Below are 15,570 nucleotides of genomic sequence, written 5' to 3'. Positions count from 1 at the left end.
GACTCTCACACTCTCATTCAGAAGGGTAGATGCCTGACTCTGACCCCAGTGGCCAGGACAGAGCTAACCTCTTAGCTTGGCCAGAGTAGATATATGTGCTTTTTGGGGAATTCACATAGATCAAAGTGCCCCAAGATGAATAATAAAAAAATGCTACACACACACACACACACACACACACACACGAGACACCTTCAGGTGTGCACACTCACATACTCTCCTTTGCTCAAGGAACTTTGGGTAGGTTTCCTTACTGCAGGACTTGTCAGGATCTTTGACATGCCTGTTTTCATTATAAATCAGCAAGGGGACAGTATTTAGCATCTTCCAAAGTATTTTGGCCACAGAACCCTGCTTTTTTAGAGGGTCTCATAGTGTTTGGCAGAGTGCACTTTGACAGGTATAGACACTCTTTTCTGAGCCTAACTAGGTAAGCCAGATCACATCAGGATTAAGTTACCTACATGATAGATAAAAACAGCATTGGATGGGGAGTCAAGAAACCTAGCTGTTTGTTTCAGCTCTGCTAGGTAATCCTTGTCCCTTCATGGAGACTCAGTTTCCCTTTCTATACAATCAGGACCCTTCCTGTTTTGTGGTTTTATACAGTGAGCGTAGTAGAGTTGGTCTAATGTAGATATCCTTGCTGCCACTTGCTACCCCCAGGAATTCCTCCTTCCTTGGCAGCTGAGGGTTCTGACCGCTCCAGGAAGAGATGTCCTTGACCCAGTGGCAGCCTCATTCTTGGACTGCTGGGCCCAGGACTGTGTTACAGAGGTCTGGAACCATCCTCTCTGGCTTGAGCCCTGCCTGTGCCTTCGGCAGGTGTCTTCTCTGTGGGCTTTCTGGGGCCACAAGGTGGAGCTATATCCAGCAGTAACAGGAGTCCAGGAGAGGACCATACTGGGGTTGCTTTGGATGGAATTTTTAGAACTCCCACTGTGGGAGGCAGGAAACAGGGATGCGTGCCTTGGCCTCAGGGCTGAGCATCATGCGCCTTGTGATGGGGTCTTGTCAAACTCCTACTCCTTTCCCCAGAACCCACCTTGATCTCCAGCCCTGATTCTCCTCTGTCCTCTCTGCAAGTCAAGGTCCCCAGCTAAAACCTCTTCCTGCCAAAGACTCACTTCCTCTTCCCTGGTCCTTCCAGGAGGGGCTCCAATGTCTCCCTGACCTTGGATATGTGCACTCCGGGCTGCAGTGAGGAGGGCTTTGGCCACCTTGTGTCCCCGCGTGAGGAGTCGGCCCACGAGTACCTGCTCAGCGCCTCCCGCATCCTTCGAGCTGAGGAGCTGCATGAAAAGGCCCTGGACCCTTTCCTGCTGCAAGCCGAATTCTTTGTGAGTCCTCTAGCCATCCACCCCACCGTAGGCAGACTCTTGCACTCACATTGCTCATTGGTCCAACAGACTCATGTCTGGAGTAGACTAATGTCCCCTAGTTATCACCTCTCCCACCACCTTGGACAAGCTCTTCCCCCTCTCAACCTCAATTTCCTCAGCTAGAAAATGGAATGAAAATAATAGGATTGTTGCAAAGACTAAAGAGACTGATAACATGTACAAAGCAGCCAGTGAGTGATTGGTGTGCAGTGGTGTTTCTAGGTCTGTGACCAGGACTGTGATCTGAAAGCCATAGAAAGCCACCTCTTCTCACTCTCCTGTCTTCCCATTATCCTCTACCTGACATAACCACATGTTCATCCTCTTGATGACTCTCTTGTCTCCTCCTCTCCTGCCCACCCCTGACTCTCACTTAGGTCTTAACCCCCTTCTGCAGCCTCTGCAGCAACCTCTGACTGCCTCCTTTTGGACTTTGAGGAGCCCAATAAAGGACAACCCTGTTCACCTGCCTGGAAGCTAGGCTAATTAAATGCTAAGCCATCAGAGAGCTCAGTGTCACCTTTATTGTCACAAAATGGCAGGTTTGAAGTAAGGCTCAGTAGTGGGTAGCAAGAGTAAACTTCCTGATATGGAGCCCCAGAATTCGAAAGACTTTCTACCCTCACAGTCAGTTCTGGTCTTGCCCCAAGGAGACATCCCATAATTCTTTCTTATCAGAAGGGCCTGAGAGGAGGAGGAAGGAAGGGGCTGGGGCCCACAAGCCCATTTCCTCAAATCAAACTCACCATCCCCTTCAGACCCACTACTACAAGCTCTTCAAAACTTGGCACTGCCTGCAGAAGAAATCACCCCACCCCATGCAAGGTGGTGTAGCCCAGCCTCCTCCTCCAGCGTTAGGCTCAACCTGAAACCTCTGCAAGGACTGCCCACTTGAAACTGGACCAGTCTCACTTGTGCCTTTATCCTCCCGAGCCTTCTTCACATCACTCCCCACCCTGATGTCTCTGGAAAGCCTTCCTTCCCCCACCCCAACCTCATTTCCCACTCCAAGCTCCCACCATCTTCATCTCACCTTGCAGAAACAGCTGGCATCCTTTATGTCCTTTTCTGTTCAGTAGAAATCATAGATTTTGCCAGAGAGGAAGGAACACAGCCTGCTCACCCACTCCACAGGCAGTTTTGCACATATGGGTTTTTTTTTTCTTTTGATTTTTCACAGCATCTCTAGAAGGTATTATGATCTGCATTTTGCAAAGTCTTTATAGTGTGTCCAGAAGCAAAGGACCATATGAAACTGCGTGCAGTTGGGTGCCAAAATGTGTGGACAGATTGGAAGGGAGTGCAGAGGCAAGCAGCACTAGGAAGTCACCCCAGAGGACATTAGGGGAGATGGAGCTGGGTGGGACCTTAAGCAATGGAACAATATGGAGAGGTGGAGGCTGAGACCAGTGCTCCCAACAAATAGAATGCCACAAGCTCAGACCTGGAGGCAGGACTGAGGATGGCATGTCAACAATAGGAAAGAGATGGCAAAGCTAGAAAAAAAGAGGCCAGGTCCAAAAAGACCTTACACCAGGAGTACAAGTCAGACCTGGAGTTCTTAACATAGAACTGGTTGGAAGGGTAGAGACAGCCTAGAAGCTCAGCAAGAGGCTCTCTTCCTGATGGATAATCAGGGAAGGGTTCTAAGAGGAGATGGCCTTTCAAAGAGATAGGATATGTGAGATGAGGGTGGAGTGACTGTTATCCCAGAGCATGAGTCAAGATCCAAGATAGAGGTGCCCAGGGAAGGAGTACATATCAACAAAGCCACCTGGATTGGCTGCTGCACACAGAGTGGGGAAGAAGGCAGTGATTGGCCAGGTCAGTTTTTTCTTTACTCATCAACCATTTGTTGTCTACCATATAGCAGGCTGGTTAGCAATAAACAACAGTCATAACATTTATTATGTATTTGGCATATACCAGGCACTACTGTAAATGCACACGTGCTAACTCACTTTATAGTAAATGTTTGTCAAATGAATGCATGCTCTCAAGCCAGCCCCTGCACTAGAAGTTGGGGGCACACAGCCCTTGGACTTGGACATCTATGAGGGCCAGTCCACAGCTGCTTATACCCCCATGTCCTCTTCCTCCAGGAAATCCCTATGAACTTTGTGGATCCGAAAGAATATGACATCCCTGGGCTGGTGCGGAAGAACCGGTACAAAACCATCCTGCCCAGTGAGTACTTGCTCCCCAGGGCACAGGGAGGCTCTCCTTCACCTGGGAAGGTCTTAAGTCCAGAGCTGGGCCTCCAGGGGTAATGAGATTCTCATCATGTAAGGAGAAGGGAAGTAGGGCCTGGAGTGTCCAGTGAAGGGAAAAGCACCCTCGCACGAGGGCAGAGGATAGTTCACTTCCTTGCACAGCATTGCCTGGACCTTTGCTCTGCTGTCCAAGTGCTGTGCTGTGCACTGTAGAAACCCCAGAGAGAAAGGATGACTCGTGTGCAGTGCACAGTGACTGAAAAGCATGCTCACATTCTTTCTCACTTCAGCATCGGCTAGGAAGTGCAGAGCTGAGTTTCAAACCTGGGTCTCTGTGACCCCAGAAATGGACTCTTGTTTATCTTGTGTTCATTGTGCTCCAACGGCCAGTCCTCGAACAGGTGGAGCCACCCCACAGTGGAAGGAGCTCCTCTACAGTAGCCAGGTCCCTGCCACTCAGCATATTCCATCACCTTAGACTAGGTGACCTAATGTTCCCATTCTGTTCCTGTGGAGTCATTTTCAGGTAACTTTCATCAAGCTGCCTGTGTCCCCTGCTGTGTTCTAGCCCTAGGCCCTAGGGCTAGCTTGGGGGTGACTTGTTGAAAGTCAATCCCTAAAAACCTACTCCACTCAGTTTGTGGAGTAGCGAGGCTTTAAAAAAAGCAGTTTTGCCATCAGCATCTCCAACAACATGTAAGATGTCATGACTTATTTTTAACTTTTAAAATATCGACTTGTGGTTGCTATGGTTACACAGTCTCTAGGTAGTTCCGGTTAAACAAAGCACCATTTAAGGCCAGGATGCATTATTAAGGGCTGCTCACCTCTTCCCTCATCTTGCCCTTCCCTTCCCAGCTCTACCTGAAGGGAGGGGCTCGGACACTCCAGAACCTAGAACTTTGCCGCCAGGTCACAGAATGGCCACTACAGTTAAGTCAGTAGTACCTGCTGGGTTATGACAGGCACCAGCAGACTCCAACCATGCCCTGAGCCTCCCAATCCCCAAACCCACCCCGAGAATGTTGTCTGTGTCCAGCCAGAACTGACCCAGCACACTCAGAGCCTGGTGGGGGGACAAAGGGCAGGTCAGGCTTAACAGAGGCCCCCTCTCAGATCCAGGAGATTCTGAGGTTGGTTCTCTCATTCATTCAGCACATCTTCCCCAGATACCTAATGAGAAACTGATTCTGTATACATGGGACTCCCAGCTACTGGGAGAGACAGGTTTATGGACAGTCACACTCAGCATAATCAGTAACCCAATGGGCAGCATTGAGAATAAGAGGTAGGGGGTCAATTTATGTTTCTTTCACCAGTGTCCCAAGCACCAAAACAGTACCTGGCACATGAGAGACATTCTGCACCTGTTTGAATGAGTGAATGAATGAACAAACAAATGACTATCTCTCAAGTCTAGCACTCCCCTCCATCTTCACTATCAAATGATTTGGGGAGGGGTGTTGGGCTTCCATGTTGCCCAGTTCCAGGGAGTGCCATTTACATACAGTACACTGATATAAGTGCCCCTTGGAATCATGCCAGACAGAGCCTCCCTATGACCTTGACACTTCTTACTTGAATTATTGCAGTAATCTCCTAACTGGTATCCTGACTTCCACATTCTCCTGTCCACCTTCTACCATACCAACCATCAAAATGGCACAAAACAGATACTAATTGTATCACCTTCCTCTTTAAACACTGTCATTGTCACCCTTTCCAAGAATAATTTACAAGATCCAGATTCACTTCTCACCAACCCCATCCTTGCCTCTGTGCACCTGAATCAAAGAAGTGTTCCCTGCTTCTCCTTCTACTGGTCCTTCAACCCTAGCCAGGTGTAACCCCTTCTAGGAAGCCCCTCCACCCTAGTCAAGCCAAGCACCTCCTCTGTTTCCCCAGCCCCATTGCTCTCATGCCACACACTACTTGTCTGCCTGCTCAACACTGTGTCTTCTTTGGAGCAGGGCCAAGGCTTATTAATCTGGGTGTCCTTTGCACATGCATAGCACCAAAGTCCATGTTTAGCCAGGATTGTGGAATAGAATCGTTCTCATCACTACAGTGGTTCCTGGCATCCGGTCACAGGGAGCGGTGCCGCTTTTGTCTTTCCACCACCTATCTTGGGCAGGTGCAGCCATGGAGAAGGGAGATGACTCAGGCAGAAATGCCTACTCCTTGCTTCTGCTGATCACTTCTGACTCTCCTGCTTACCCTCTTATCCATCCCTGCCACCCTTCTGTGCCTTCTTCATAAGAGCTATCCAATCCCAAGTCACCTGCCAAGACCAAGTAGGCTGGGGCAGGCAAAGAGCTGAAGGAGGGAGGCTGATGAGTATCACTTCCATTTCTTCTACCAGTTTTGGATCCTTCTTTCTGGCAAATCCACTTCTGGTAAAACTTATAACAAGAGCAACTACTTGCTGTGCAATATTTACTATATGCTTGTCTGTGCTACTTACTGACCTAAAGGCTCTGCTTAGTCATGCTCGCTCTTTTAACCTTTCTAAAACAAATGAGGTCCTCATGGAAGGAGTACCCCCAATTTATACATAAAGCACAGGGAGATTAAGGTTGACACTGCTAGTAAGTCATAGAGCCAGGATTTAAACCCAGGCTCTCTGGCTCAGGGGTGTAAACTGTTAATGATACCCCTATGCTGCCTTTGAGAGCCCCATAATGTGAACACAGGAAGTGCCTTTAGGCCAACCCTCCCTGGTGCAGTGGAGAAACTGAGGCCCAGAGAAGAGGTAAGACATGGAACTGACGACAAAGCAATCAGGGCTCTGGGCCTCCAGGAAGCTTCCCTGAGCCACCCCTCAGAATGTCCCAATCAGTCCCAGCCTCTCAAGCTGACAGGCTAGCCAATACAGGGAGGCCCTCACTGGAACAGAACAAATTCTACTCCAGGAAGAACAAGATGTTATAGGAACCTGTTACTATGGGATTTGACACGTGAAAAGATTGGAGAGGAAACCCTTTGTGCACATGTGTCTGTACTTCAGAGAGCTACAGACCTCATTTCAGATGTGATATTCTCTGGCAGCTTTCTATCCCCAAATCTTTTTTTTAATTTTTACTAGCATATGATCATTGTACAGGAGGATATATTGTGATAGTTATATATGTGCTTGCAATATATCTTAATTAGATTTACCCCCTCCATCAGTCTCTTTCTTCCTCCCTCACCTCTTCTTAGAACAACTTCAACAAGCTTCATTCTTCTATTTTCACATAGAGATACAAAATACATCCACTATATTCACCCTCAATTCCTCCTTTCCTTGTGCCCACCCACCTCCCACTGGTGCCCATTCCCTGGAAGAGGCTTATTTTTCTCTCCTACCCTTCTTTTTTATTTTAATGTATATTGATAGTCCAAGGGTCTACCCCCAAATCTTAACCACCCTCTATATTTATAAAGCACTTTATATTTATACAGTACTTTCACATCTGTTTTCTCATTTATTTCCCCAAGATCCTAGAAAGGAGGCATCTTTACCCCCATTTTACAGATAAAAGAGTTTTAAAAGCTGACACAGAAGACAGTGGCAGTGTGTATTCAAACCCTGGCTGCCACCTACTGTACAGGATCTGTACCCTAGGTCATTCCTTTATTAACTAGCTTTTCCCACTCGAAAACCTGAGGTTCAGTGAATACAGGACAGTTTGAGAGGTACAGGCAAAGGGTAGGCATTGATCTTACAGAGGTGGGATGAGGCCTCTCTCTCTCTACTTTCTTCCATCTGGGTCCTCACCTTCCTGCATGGACCAAGGATGGGTCAGTTTTGTGCTACTGGTTGGGAAAGGAAGAATTGCTTCAGCCCCAGAAGAAATGTGGGTGTTGGGTAGTGGGTCAGAGAAGGTGGGTCCTGCACCAGTGAGTCCAGCTCCCAGTCTCACCTATATTTCCCCCCACAAACCCCATACTCCAGATCCTCACAGCAGAGTGTGTCTGACCTCATCAGACTCCGATGACCCTCTGAGTAGCTACATCAACGCCAACTACATCCGGGTATGTAGTCCTATCCTAGTGGTCTTCCCCTGAAAAGGATGCCTAAGCCATCCTCTAGGCTTATCCCTAAGCTAAGCTGGTTTCTGCCAGTCTTGGGAGGAGCCAAGTGTGAAGACTGGGCCCCGGGAGCCCTACCTTTGACCCTGAAAGGCTCAACTTGACTGGCCACAGGGATATGGTGGAGAGGAGAAGGTGTATATCGCCACGCAGGGACCCATCGTCAGCACAGTTGCCGACTTCTGGAGCATGGTGTGGCAGGAGCACACACCCATCATTGTCATGATCACCAACATCGAGGAGATGAATGAGGTAGAGACACCATACCATTCCCAAGTGCCAGCTACTTTAGACTCCACATTGAGCATCTTATTTTTATATTAACCCTTAGGACAATCCTATGAGACTGGTAGTATTCACTCCACTATCAAGATGAGGAAATGTGAGGCTCAGTTAAGGTTGAGTTGTGTGCTCAATTCCACACAATCAAAGGAGAGCCTAGAGGCTGGCCTCTCCCCACTCTAGTGCCCATGACCTTAAGCACAACACACTGCTGCCTTCCAGGCTGCCAGGACTGACTGATGTCTATGACGGTAATAGCCCATTTAATTGAATACCCTTAAAAGTCCTTCAAATTGGTATTGTTTCCATTTTCCATCTAGGGAAAGTAAGGCTCAGAAAAGAGAAATAGCTTACAGGTTTATGAACCTTTCTAACAGCAAACCTGTTGCCCTTGTATATGTCTCCATTGGTCCTGGTGAGGATGGGGAGAGTGTGGGAGGGGAACAGTGGTGTATCCCAGCCTGATTTGGACCTCTACAGAAATGTACCGAGTATTGGCCAGAGGAGCATGTGGTGTATGATGGCGTGGAGATCACTGTGCGGAAAGTCATTCACACTGAGGATTACCGACTGCGACTCATCTCCCTCAGGGTGAGGCCTGTGGTTATGAAGGGCTGGGCTGGGCTGGGAGGATGGAGGAAAGGAGCTTCGCAGAGTCCCTGCCTTCTGGTATAGGGCCCACTCCATAGCACCATAAACGCCTGTGTCACTCCCTGGGTTTACTGGTAAGCAGTGATGAGGGAGGTGTTCATGGACTTGTGGGCCAGAGGCAAGACCAAGCCCCAGCTGCATGTCCCAAACCTCAATTGCATAATGTCTTTTATCTCTGCTTCACATGCTCCCAAGACCAGGATGGTCTGGATAAGGGGACTTTATCACCCTCTAGCATTGTCCTAATAACCGAAGGTTCATTATAACTTTGAGATACAGCCTGATCACATCCCTTCAACTGAGATATAGCTTCTTGCCTGTAGTTCCCAATAAATCCACTAGAGGGCAAGCACTCCTTGTTGCTTTAGGGTTGCACAGGAGGCTGTGTTAAAGAAAATGGCATGTAAGACACAAAATATGAGCAATGCAAACAGCCCAAAGGAGTGGGGGAAGCAACCTCCCACCATAAAGTTGTGCTTCTTCCAGGATGAGCATAATAAAAGAGACTGTTCCTTTGGAAGGAGGGGGATTAGGAAGTTCTGTATTTGAGGAATGATACGAGATCCATGTGGAAGGTGGAGTCTACTATAATAACCTGAAAAGGTGAATGAGGTTAAGCCAGGAAACTGATGCCCTATCCAGAAACATACTAGGAAGTCTATTGGTACTGATAGCCACAGGGTCCAGCCTCAGAAATGAGCTCAGTCCATTCAGCTGCCTCTCTCCTACTAGATGGGTGCTAAGCAGGATGTCAGGACCACCTCAGCCCTGTAGGACAGAGCCACCTGAGCAGCTCCATGCCACAGCTCTTTCTGGAGGCCCTAAAGGGCGAGAAAATGCAGAGCAGAGACTGGCTGTCAGAGCCAGGTAACTCAAGGACCTGAGGAACCAGCTTCCCAAGTAGAAATTTCCCAGAGATGCCCAGGGTTGGGGATTCCTTATCTTCTTAGTGCTGTGGGGCTGATTAGGGAAGAACCAGGGCATCTTGGGGCTTGAAGGCATTTACTTTTGTCTATAAACTGTTACAGATACCTGCCCTGGACTTAGTTCTGGGCTGGGTACTAGGAACACAGCTATCCAAAACCTAGACTCTTGCCTCAAGGAGTGCCCATAAAACAGCAAGTACCAAGCTAGAGATAGTTAAGGACACTTTTTCAGCTGGCAATGATCAGGAAGGGCTTCCTGGAAGTAGTTATGATGGATGGAATCTTGAAAGATCAGAGTTGACCAGGGACAAACAAGTGCAGAAAGCATTCCCAGCAGAGAAAAAAGTAAAAGTCATGGGGGAAAAAACTCTCTGTGTGTGTATGTGTGTGTTTATGCATACACACATATGCCATACTGCAGAGATTTTATCTACAAACCTTTTGGAGTGTGGGAACACCAGTTAAAAGTATACAGTGGCAGGAGATGTGCCTGGAAAGGTAGATCCTTCACCAGACATCTTATTTGCTATGTTAAAGACTGAAGAGAGTGGATTTTTTTTTTCAGAGTAGTGAGAGCCATTGAGGGATGTCTTGGTCAGTTTGGGCTGCTATAACATCATAGACTAAGTTGCTGATAAACAACAGGTTTATTTCCCATAGTTCTGGAGGCCGGGAAATCTAAAGTCAAGGCACCAGCATGGTCGGGTCTGGTGATGGTCCACTTCCTGATTTATCTCCTCACGTGGCAGAAGGAGTTCTTTGGGGCCTCTTAACTAAGGACATGAATCCCATTCATAAGGTCTCTGTTCTCATGATGTATTAGAAGTCCCCTCACATTGGAAAGTCAGTTTCAACATATGAATTGGGGGATGGGAGAGCAAAACACTCAGGTTTCAAGTACAGTGCAAGGGGTTTAAAGTACAGTGCAAGGGGTTTCAGATTTGAGTTGTAGATAGACCATTTTGACTGCCATTTGGGATGATCAGGGCAGAGGATGGGATCTCCGTGCCGAGGAGAGATGATAAAAGTCAAAGTGGGGATAGTGGCAATGGAGAGGAGGATGTGGAGATAACACTGACAACACTTAATGACGGTGGTGGCATAGCCAGGCAAAGCAATGAGGAGAAGGAAGAATTGTGTTGTCCCCCTGCCACCTTCTCTGGGTCATGTGACTAAGGGACAACTGAGACATTTGTCAAGATAAGTAACCTGGAGACAGTAATGAATTAGAAAAGGGGCTCCTGGCATCTCTCAGATGATCCTGGAGTTTGAGGGTAGAACTGAAGAGCAAACGGATGCCAACACCACTGACCAGCTCCCTTCTAACCAAGCTGACTTTGGGCCTCTGTCCTATGACATTGGGCAGTATGGTGTAGACGGGAGAATTAAGGGACCACATTCTTTGTGTGCTCCTCCCATTTCATCTCCATCTCTGGGTAGTTTGTGGGCTAAAAGTGTTCACATGCATCTGGGGTGGGCCTCTGTCTCCTGGACAGAGCGGGACTGAAGAACGAGGCCTGAAGCATTACTGGTTCACATCCTGGCCTGACCAGAAGACCCCAGACAGGGCACCCCCACTCCTGCACCTGGTACAGGAGGTGGAGGAGGCAGCCCAGCAGGAGGGGCCCCACTGTGCCCCCATCATTGTCCACTGCAGGTGAGTTCTCCCAGCCACCACTGGGTGGGGCCACACCCCTCACCCCTGGGCTGCCCTGCTCCTCACCCACCCATCCCCTCGGCCCTCAGTGCAGGGATTGGGAGGACCGGCTGCTTTATTGCTACCAGCATCTGCTGCCAGCAACTGCGGCATGAGGGCGTGGTTGACATCCTGAAGACCACGTGCCAGCTCCGTCAAGACAGGTCAGTCCACCTGTAATAGTGGGAGCATATGGGCTAGCTAGAGCCTGGGGGATATAAGGGGAGGTAGATGACACACTGGGCATGAACTGATGGGCAGATGAGGAACAGAGAGGACAGCTGGTAGAGGACAGGATCCAGAGGGTTCACTTGAAGAGAAAGAGGGAAGAGAAGCAGCTGGTGGACAGGATAGGGGCTGGGAGCAGTGGGCATGTTATCTGTGTCCCTGACAAGATGGGGAAGGGGGCCATTGCTGGCAAGGGCTGCTCTCTCCAAACACTATAAGGACATGGTCACCAGCATGCCTCACATATGATTGGTACTCCATGGGTTTGGACGCCCCTCCTGCACCCATCCCTCAGTGACCCCACTGTGCATCTCTGCTGAGCAGGGGTGGCATGATCCAGACGTGCGAGCAGTACCAGTTTGTGCATCACGTCATGAGCCTCTATGAGAAACAGCTGTCCCGCCAATCCCCAGAGTGACCACACTCCTCCTCTGAAGTCCTCTGGGCACTGCCCAGCCTGAGTCTGGGCCCTCATCCCAGCTACCCTGGGCCTGCTCCCTGTCCCTGCCCCTCCCTCTTCCTTCTCTTCAGTCTGCTCTCTCCTTCCTCTGTTAGCCTGACCTGGCCCCTACCCCCAGCCTAGCTCTTCCTACTGTACATATTGGGGAGTGGGGGAGGGTAGGGGAGGACGTGCCAGGCCAGGCCTGGGGCCCCAGGGCCTGCAGACCCACACCATGCAGACCTGGGGCCTCAGTTTTAACCATGGTTCCTTTGCTACTTGATCCAAAATGTTTCTGTGCCGCACTCCAAGTGTCCTGCTGCAACGTGTTTTGTCTATCCATCTCTGCTGTCTATACCGGACACTGTGTCTCCTCGGCCGGGAAAGGGGTATTGAGTTCCAGCTCCTAAGCAGCCAGGCAGAGGTGCCTGCCTCCTGGCTTCCACCCCCACTCCTCCCAATAGGCAGATTGCATTTTGCACCTAGTTATTATAACCAGGATGTAAAGGGTAGGACTAAGAACCTGGAGGCCAGGCAGAGTAGCTCCTGAGAGGTTTCCAGAGAGAGCCCAGCTGGGGAAGGTCTCTCGGTTGGGGTGAGCGTCACAGCCAGTGTGCACTCTGGGTTTCAAATGCCCTCAGGAAGCAATGACCAGCTGTGAGGCACTGAAAAGCAGGGAAACAGATGGGGGTGGGGAACCCAGAGGATCTGGGCCCTGGTTGGGGGATGGAAGGAACTTCAAGGATGGGATGGGGACTAGGCCTCAGATCTTTGTGAAGCTTTTTTCTGTGTCATTGTGGGAAAGCCTTCCCCAAAGTCTCACTGTGGGTCGCTCTGCGTGTGTTTCTGTGTCTTGCGTGTGTCGAGAGCCCATCAGCAGAGCATGCATGACTCTTTGGCAACTTGTTATATTGGAACCACGTGTTTTTATCGCTGACTTTAAATATTTATTCCACGGCAGACAGAGACATTCGATGTCTTTTTATAATTCGCTCGTGGTCATTGAATAGAGCAATAAACAGCATTTTGAGCAAAACTAGCCTTCTGGGTCTGTGTGAGTTACCTCTCCCCTCCATTCCCTGCTCTCTGTACCTTGGGCTTTTTGCCCATTTTTCCTGGCAAATACACAGAGAGCTTAGCTCGAATGCTTACTGAGAGCCACTATGGGGCAATCCAAATTTGCAAAACCAAAGTAAGTCCATTCTGCAGAATTCTCACATACCTTCAAGCCCCAGCCCTCTGAGGACCCTGAACTATAAGGAAGAGGCTTCCAGTGTCTGGCTTCAACAGGTGGGCCAGAAAAGCTTAGGATAGGATAAAGGGACATTCAGGTCACACCCAGGCCCTTCCCTGTTGACCAGCCTACTTAACCCATCTTACCCGCACAAGTCCCAATAGCAGCTGCAGTCCAGCAATTTCCCTTGTAAGGCTTGGGCTGAGAGTAGCCCCTCCCAGGGGGCCCAGGGAATCAGATCCTAAGCCATCCTGCTCTATTCTTATCCTCTGCCCTCTGGGATGGAGCAAAAGTAGCTGTGACACCACTAGTGGCAGATGGAGATCACCCCAGGGCAGGAGGGGATTCAGGGCAGGGCTCCTGACCAGCTAGCAGGTCCTTAAAAGATAATAGAACCTTGCAGCCTAGGTCAAGAGTCCAGCCATGCAGGAAAAGAACAGCTCAGATGGAGGCCACAAAGAAAGGTATCAGCCACCCTCACACAGAGATTGCCCTCACAGAGACCGTCCCTTTATTCTGTCCTAAGGTTTTCTGGCCGACCTATTGAAGTCAGACATTGGAAGGCTCTCACACCTGTCTTTGAGCTTCCCTATAGTCCAGGGTACCTCAGGGCCCTTCAACACTGATTTCAGAGGCTAGTGTGTGGAGTAGGAATGGGGAGGAGAGCTCACGTTTTCTTCTCCCCCAGGGTGGCTCTGTAAGACCACTTCAGCTGTGTATGTACCATATATTCATTGCAACATGAATGTTATCCCCTGGATTTATACAGGTGGCAGATTCCCTAGACTCCTCCCAATCCCAGGAAAAGAGCAGACCTATGGGCTCTGCTCCCAAGCACTGTTGGAATATACACGCACATGTACACACACTAACCTGTGTCCCATAGATCAGAAAGGTCCCACTCAACAGAGAGGCAAACCCGCTAACACAGGGCACAGGAAAAATACCATGGACCACCACTGTCAGCCTTTCTCCCGCCTGGTTCCCAGCATTTCCTCCAGCCTTAGATCCAGCTAGCTTCCCTCCCCCTTATCCTACCCCCAAAACAGTGTACCATCTAGCTGAAGTAAGAGCTTGAGTAAGGGATCCCCCCCGGGGGGTGGGGAACAGGAATTTAAGGAACTGATGACTCTAGGTTCCCCACTGTTGGGGTAAGGAAGAAGGCGATCTGCCACCCTTATGGCCTGGGTACTAGCTGAGCCTTCAAGCAGCACAGCATTCAAGTGTTGAGAAGATACTGGTCAGTGCAGAAGTTAAGACTTCCCTCTTCCCTCTTCCCTCTTCCCTCTCTCCTCTTCCCTTGTCCCTCTCCCCTCTTCCTTCCAGAAAGAGGCATAGCCTGGTACCTTCTGAGCCCAGAGAAGGACTCAGGATAAGGGCAGGAGCCAGGACAGGGAAGTGATCTCAGAACCCAGAGGTAGAAGCAGCCCAGGCAGAGATATATAGGCTGTGTGTTAGGGGTCAGCCTCGGACCACCTGGTTCAGAAAAAGACTTTTGAGTTCCCTGGCATGTCATTTCAATCAGACATCAGTTTTCCTCATATACCAACTAGGCATATAAAAACTGCTGTGCTGGAGGAGGCAAGCATATCCATTCATTGCTGTACTGTGGAGTTGTTAACAAGAATGAAGAAATGCCTTATCAACTGGTATACAAAGATCTCTAAGAGACATTAAGTGAAAAAAAGAAAGGGACAGAACACTGAATACAATAGACAGCCTGATGTGTCCACAAGGCAGTGGATAAGAGCATATATCTATGTCCACATAAAGGGAACTCCATACAGACTACATATGGTCAAGGAGGCTTGGGAGATGGGAGGCTCAAGAGTGGGAAGGAGATGTTTATGTGTTTTATTACTTAATGCATTGAATTACTGGTTTGAGAAAGTATATGAAATAAAAACTTAACCTCTGCCTTTACCTGTGGAGTTGCCCTGTCATCTTAGATTCCACCAATGCCAGAGATTCCCAGGGCTCAAAAAAGATCCATAGCTTCCTTGTAAGGGCCACTCCAGTGGCTTAGTCAGGAAGTTCCTCCTTAAGACTGAGTTCATGCCTTCCTAGTGAAACATCCAGCACTCCGTCCCTAGTCCCATACAGTTATCAACACAAGTATCCCCAGCTCCTGGTGGGCCTTACTTGGTTGGCTGGGGTAAGTTTAAGCCCTGTATCCTCTCCTTTCAAGAACTTGGAATTGTTTTGGGTTACGCAATGAGGCAACAGGCCCACTGGTCCCTTTCAAGGAAAGGTAAATAGGGAGTAAAAAAGAGGCCAGAGAGTAAAGGCCTGCTGCCTATCTGCTCTCCGGCCATCTGGTGTGTACTCCCATCATGCCTTGTGTCTACACACACACATCTTTGAATATCCGTCCTACTCCCTCCCCTGTCATGGCCTAATCCTCTCCCTGGTCTGAACAGGTGAGTGCCCAAGCCTGCTGTCACC

General features: G+C 49.2%; 1 protein-coding gene across 6 annotated transcripts in view; it reads left to right on the top strand.

The window, feature by feature from the left end:
• Ptpn5 (protein tyrosine phosphatase non-receptor type 5) overlaps positions 1 to 12,930 on the top strand; it is a 58,809-nt gene extending 45,879 nt beyond the window's left edge. For all 6 annotated transcript variants that reach the window (XM_074042805.1, XM_074042808.1, XM_074042804.1 and 3 more), the window contains 8 exons: positions 1,151 to 1,340; positions 3,485 to 3,569; positions 7,533 to 7,612; positions 7,784 to 7,921; positions 8,432 to 8,542; positions 11,025 to 11,185; positions 11,275 to 11,388; positions 11,777 to 12,930. In XM_074042805.1, the coding sequence (XP_073898906.1) occupies positions 1,151 to 1,340; positions 3,485 to 3,569; positions 7,533 to 7,612; positions 7,784 to 7,921; positions 8,432 to 8,542; positions 11,025 to 11,185; positions 11,275 to 11,388; positions 11,777 to 11,870 (973 nt within the window). In that variant the 3' untranslated portion in view covers positions 11,871 to 12,930. The remainder of the gene's footprint in view (positions 1 to 1,150; positions 1,341 to 3,484; positions 3,570 to 7,532; positions 7,613 to 7,783; positions 7,922 to 8,431; positions 8,543 to 11,024; positions 11,186 to 11,274; positions 11,389 to 11,776) is intronic.
• The last annotated feature ends 2,640 nt before the right edge of the window (positions 12,931 to 15,570 follow it).

Source organism: Castor canadensis, chromosome 1 (genome assembly GCF_047511655.1).
Source record: "Castor canadensis chromosome 1, mCasCan1.hap1v2, whole genome shotgun sequence".
Lineage (NCBI taxonomy): Eukaryota > Metazoa > Chordata > Mammalia > Rodentia > Castoridae > Castor > Castor canadensis.
The sequence above is the reverse complement of the archived record's forward strand: the minus strand, read 5'-3'. Positions and strand labels throughout refer to the sequence as shown.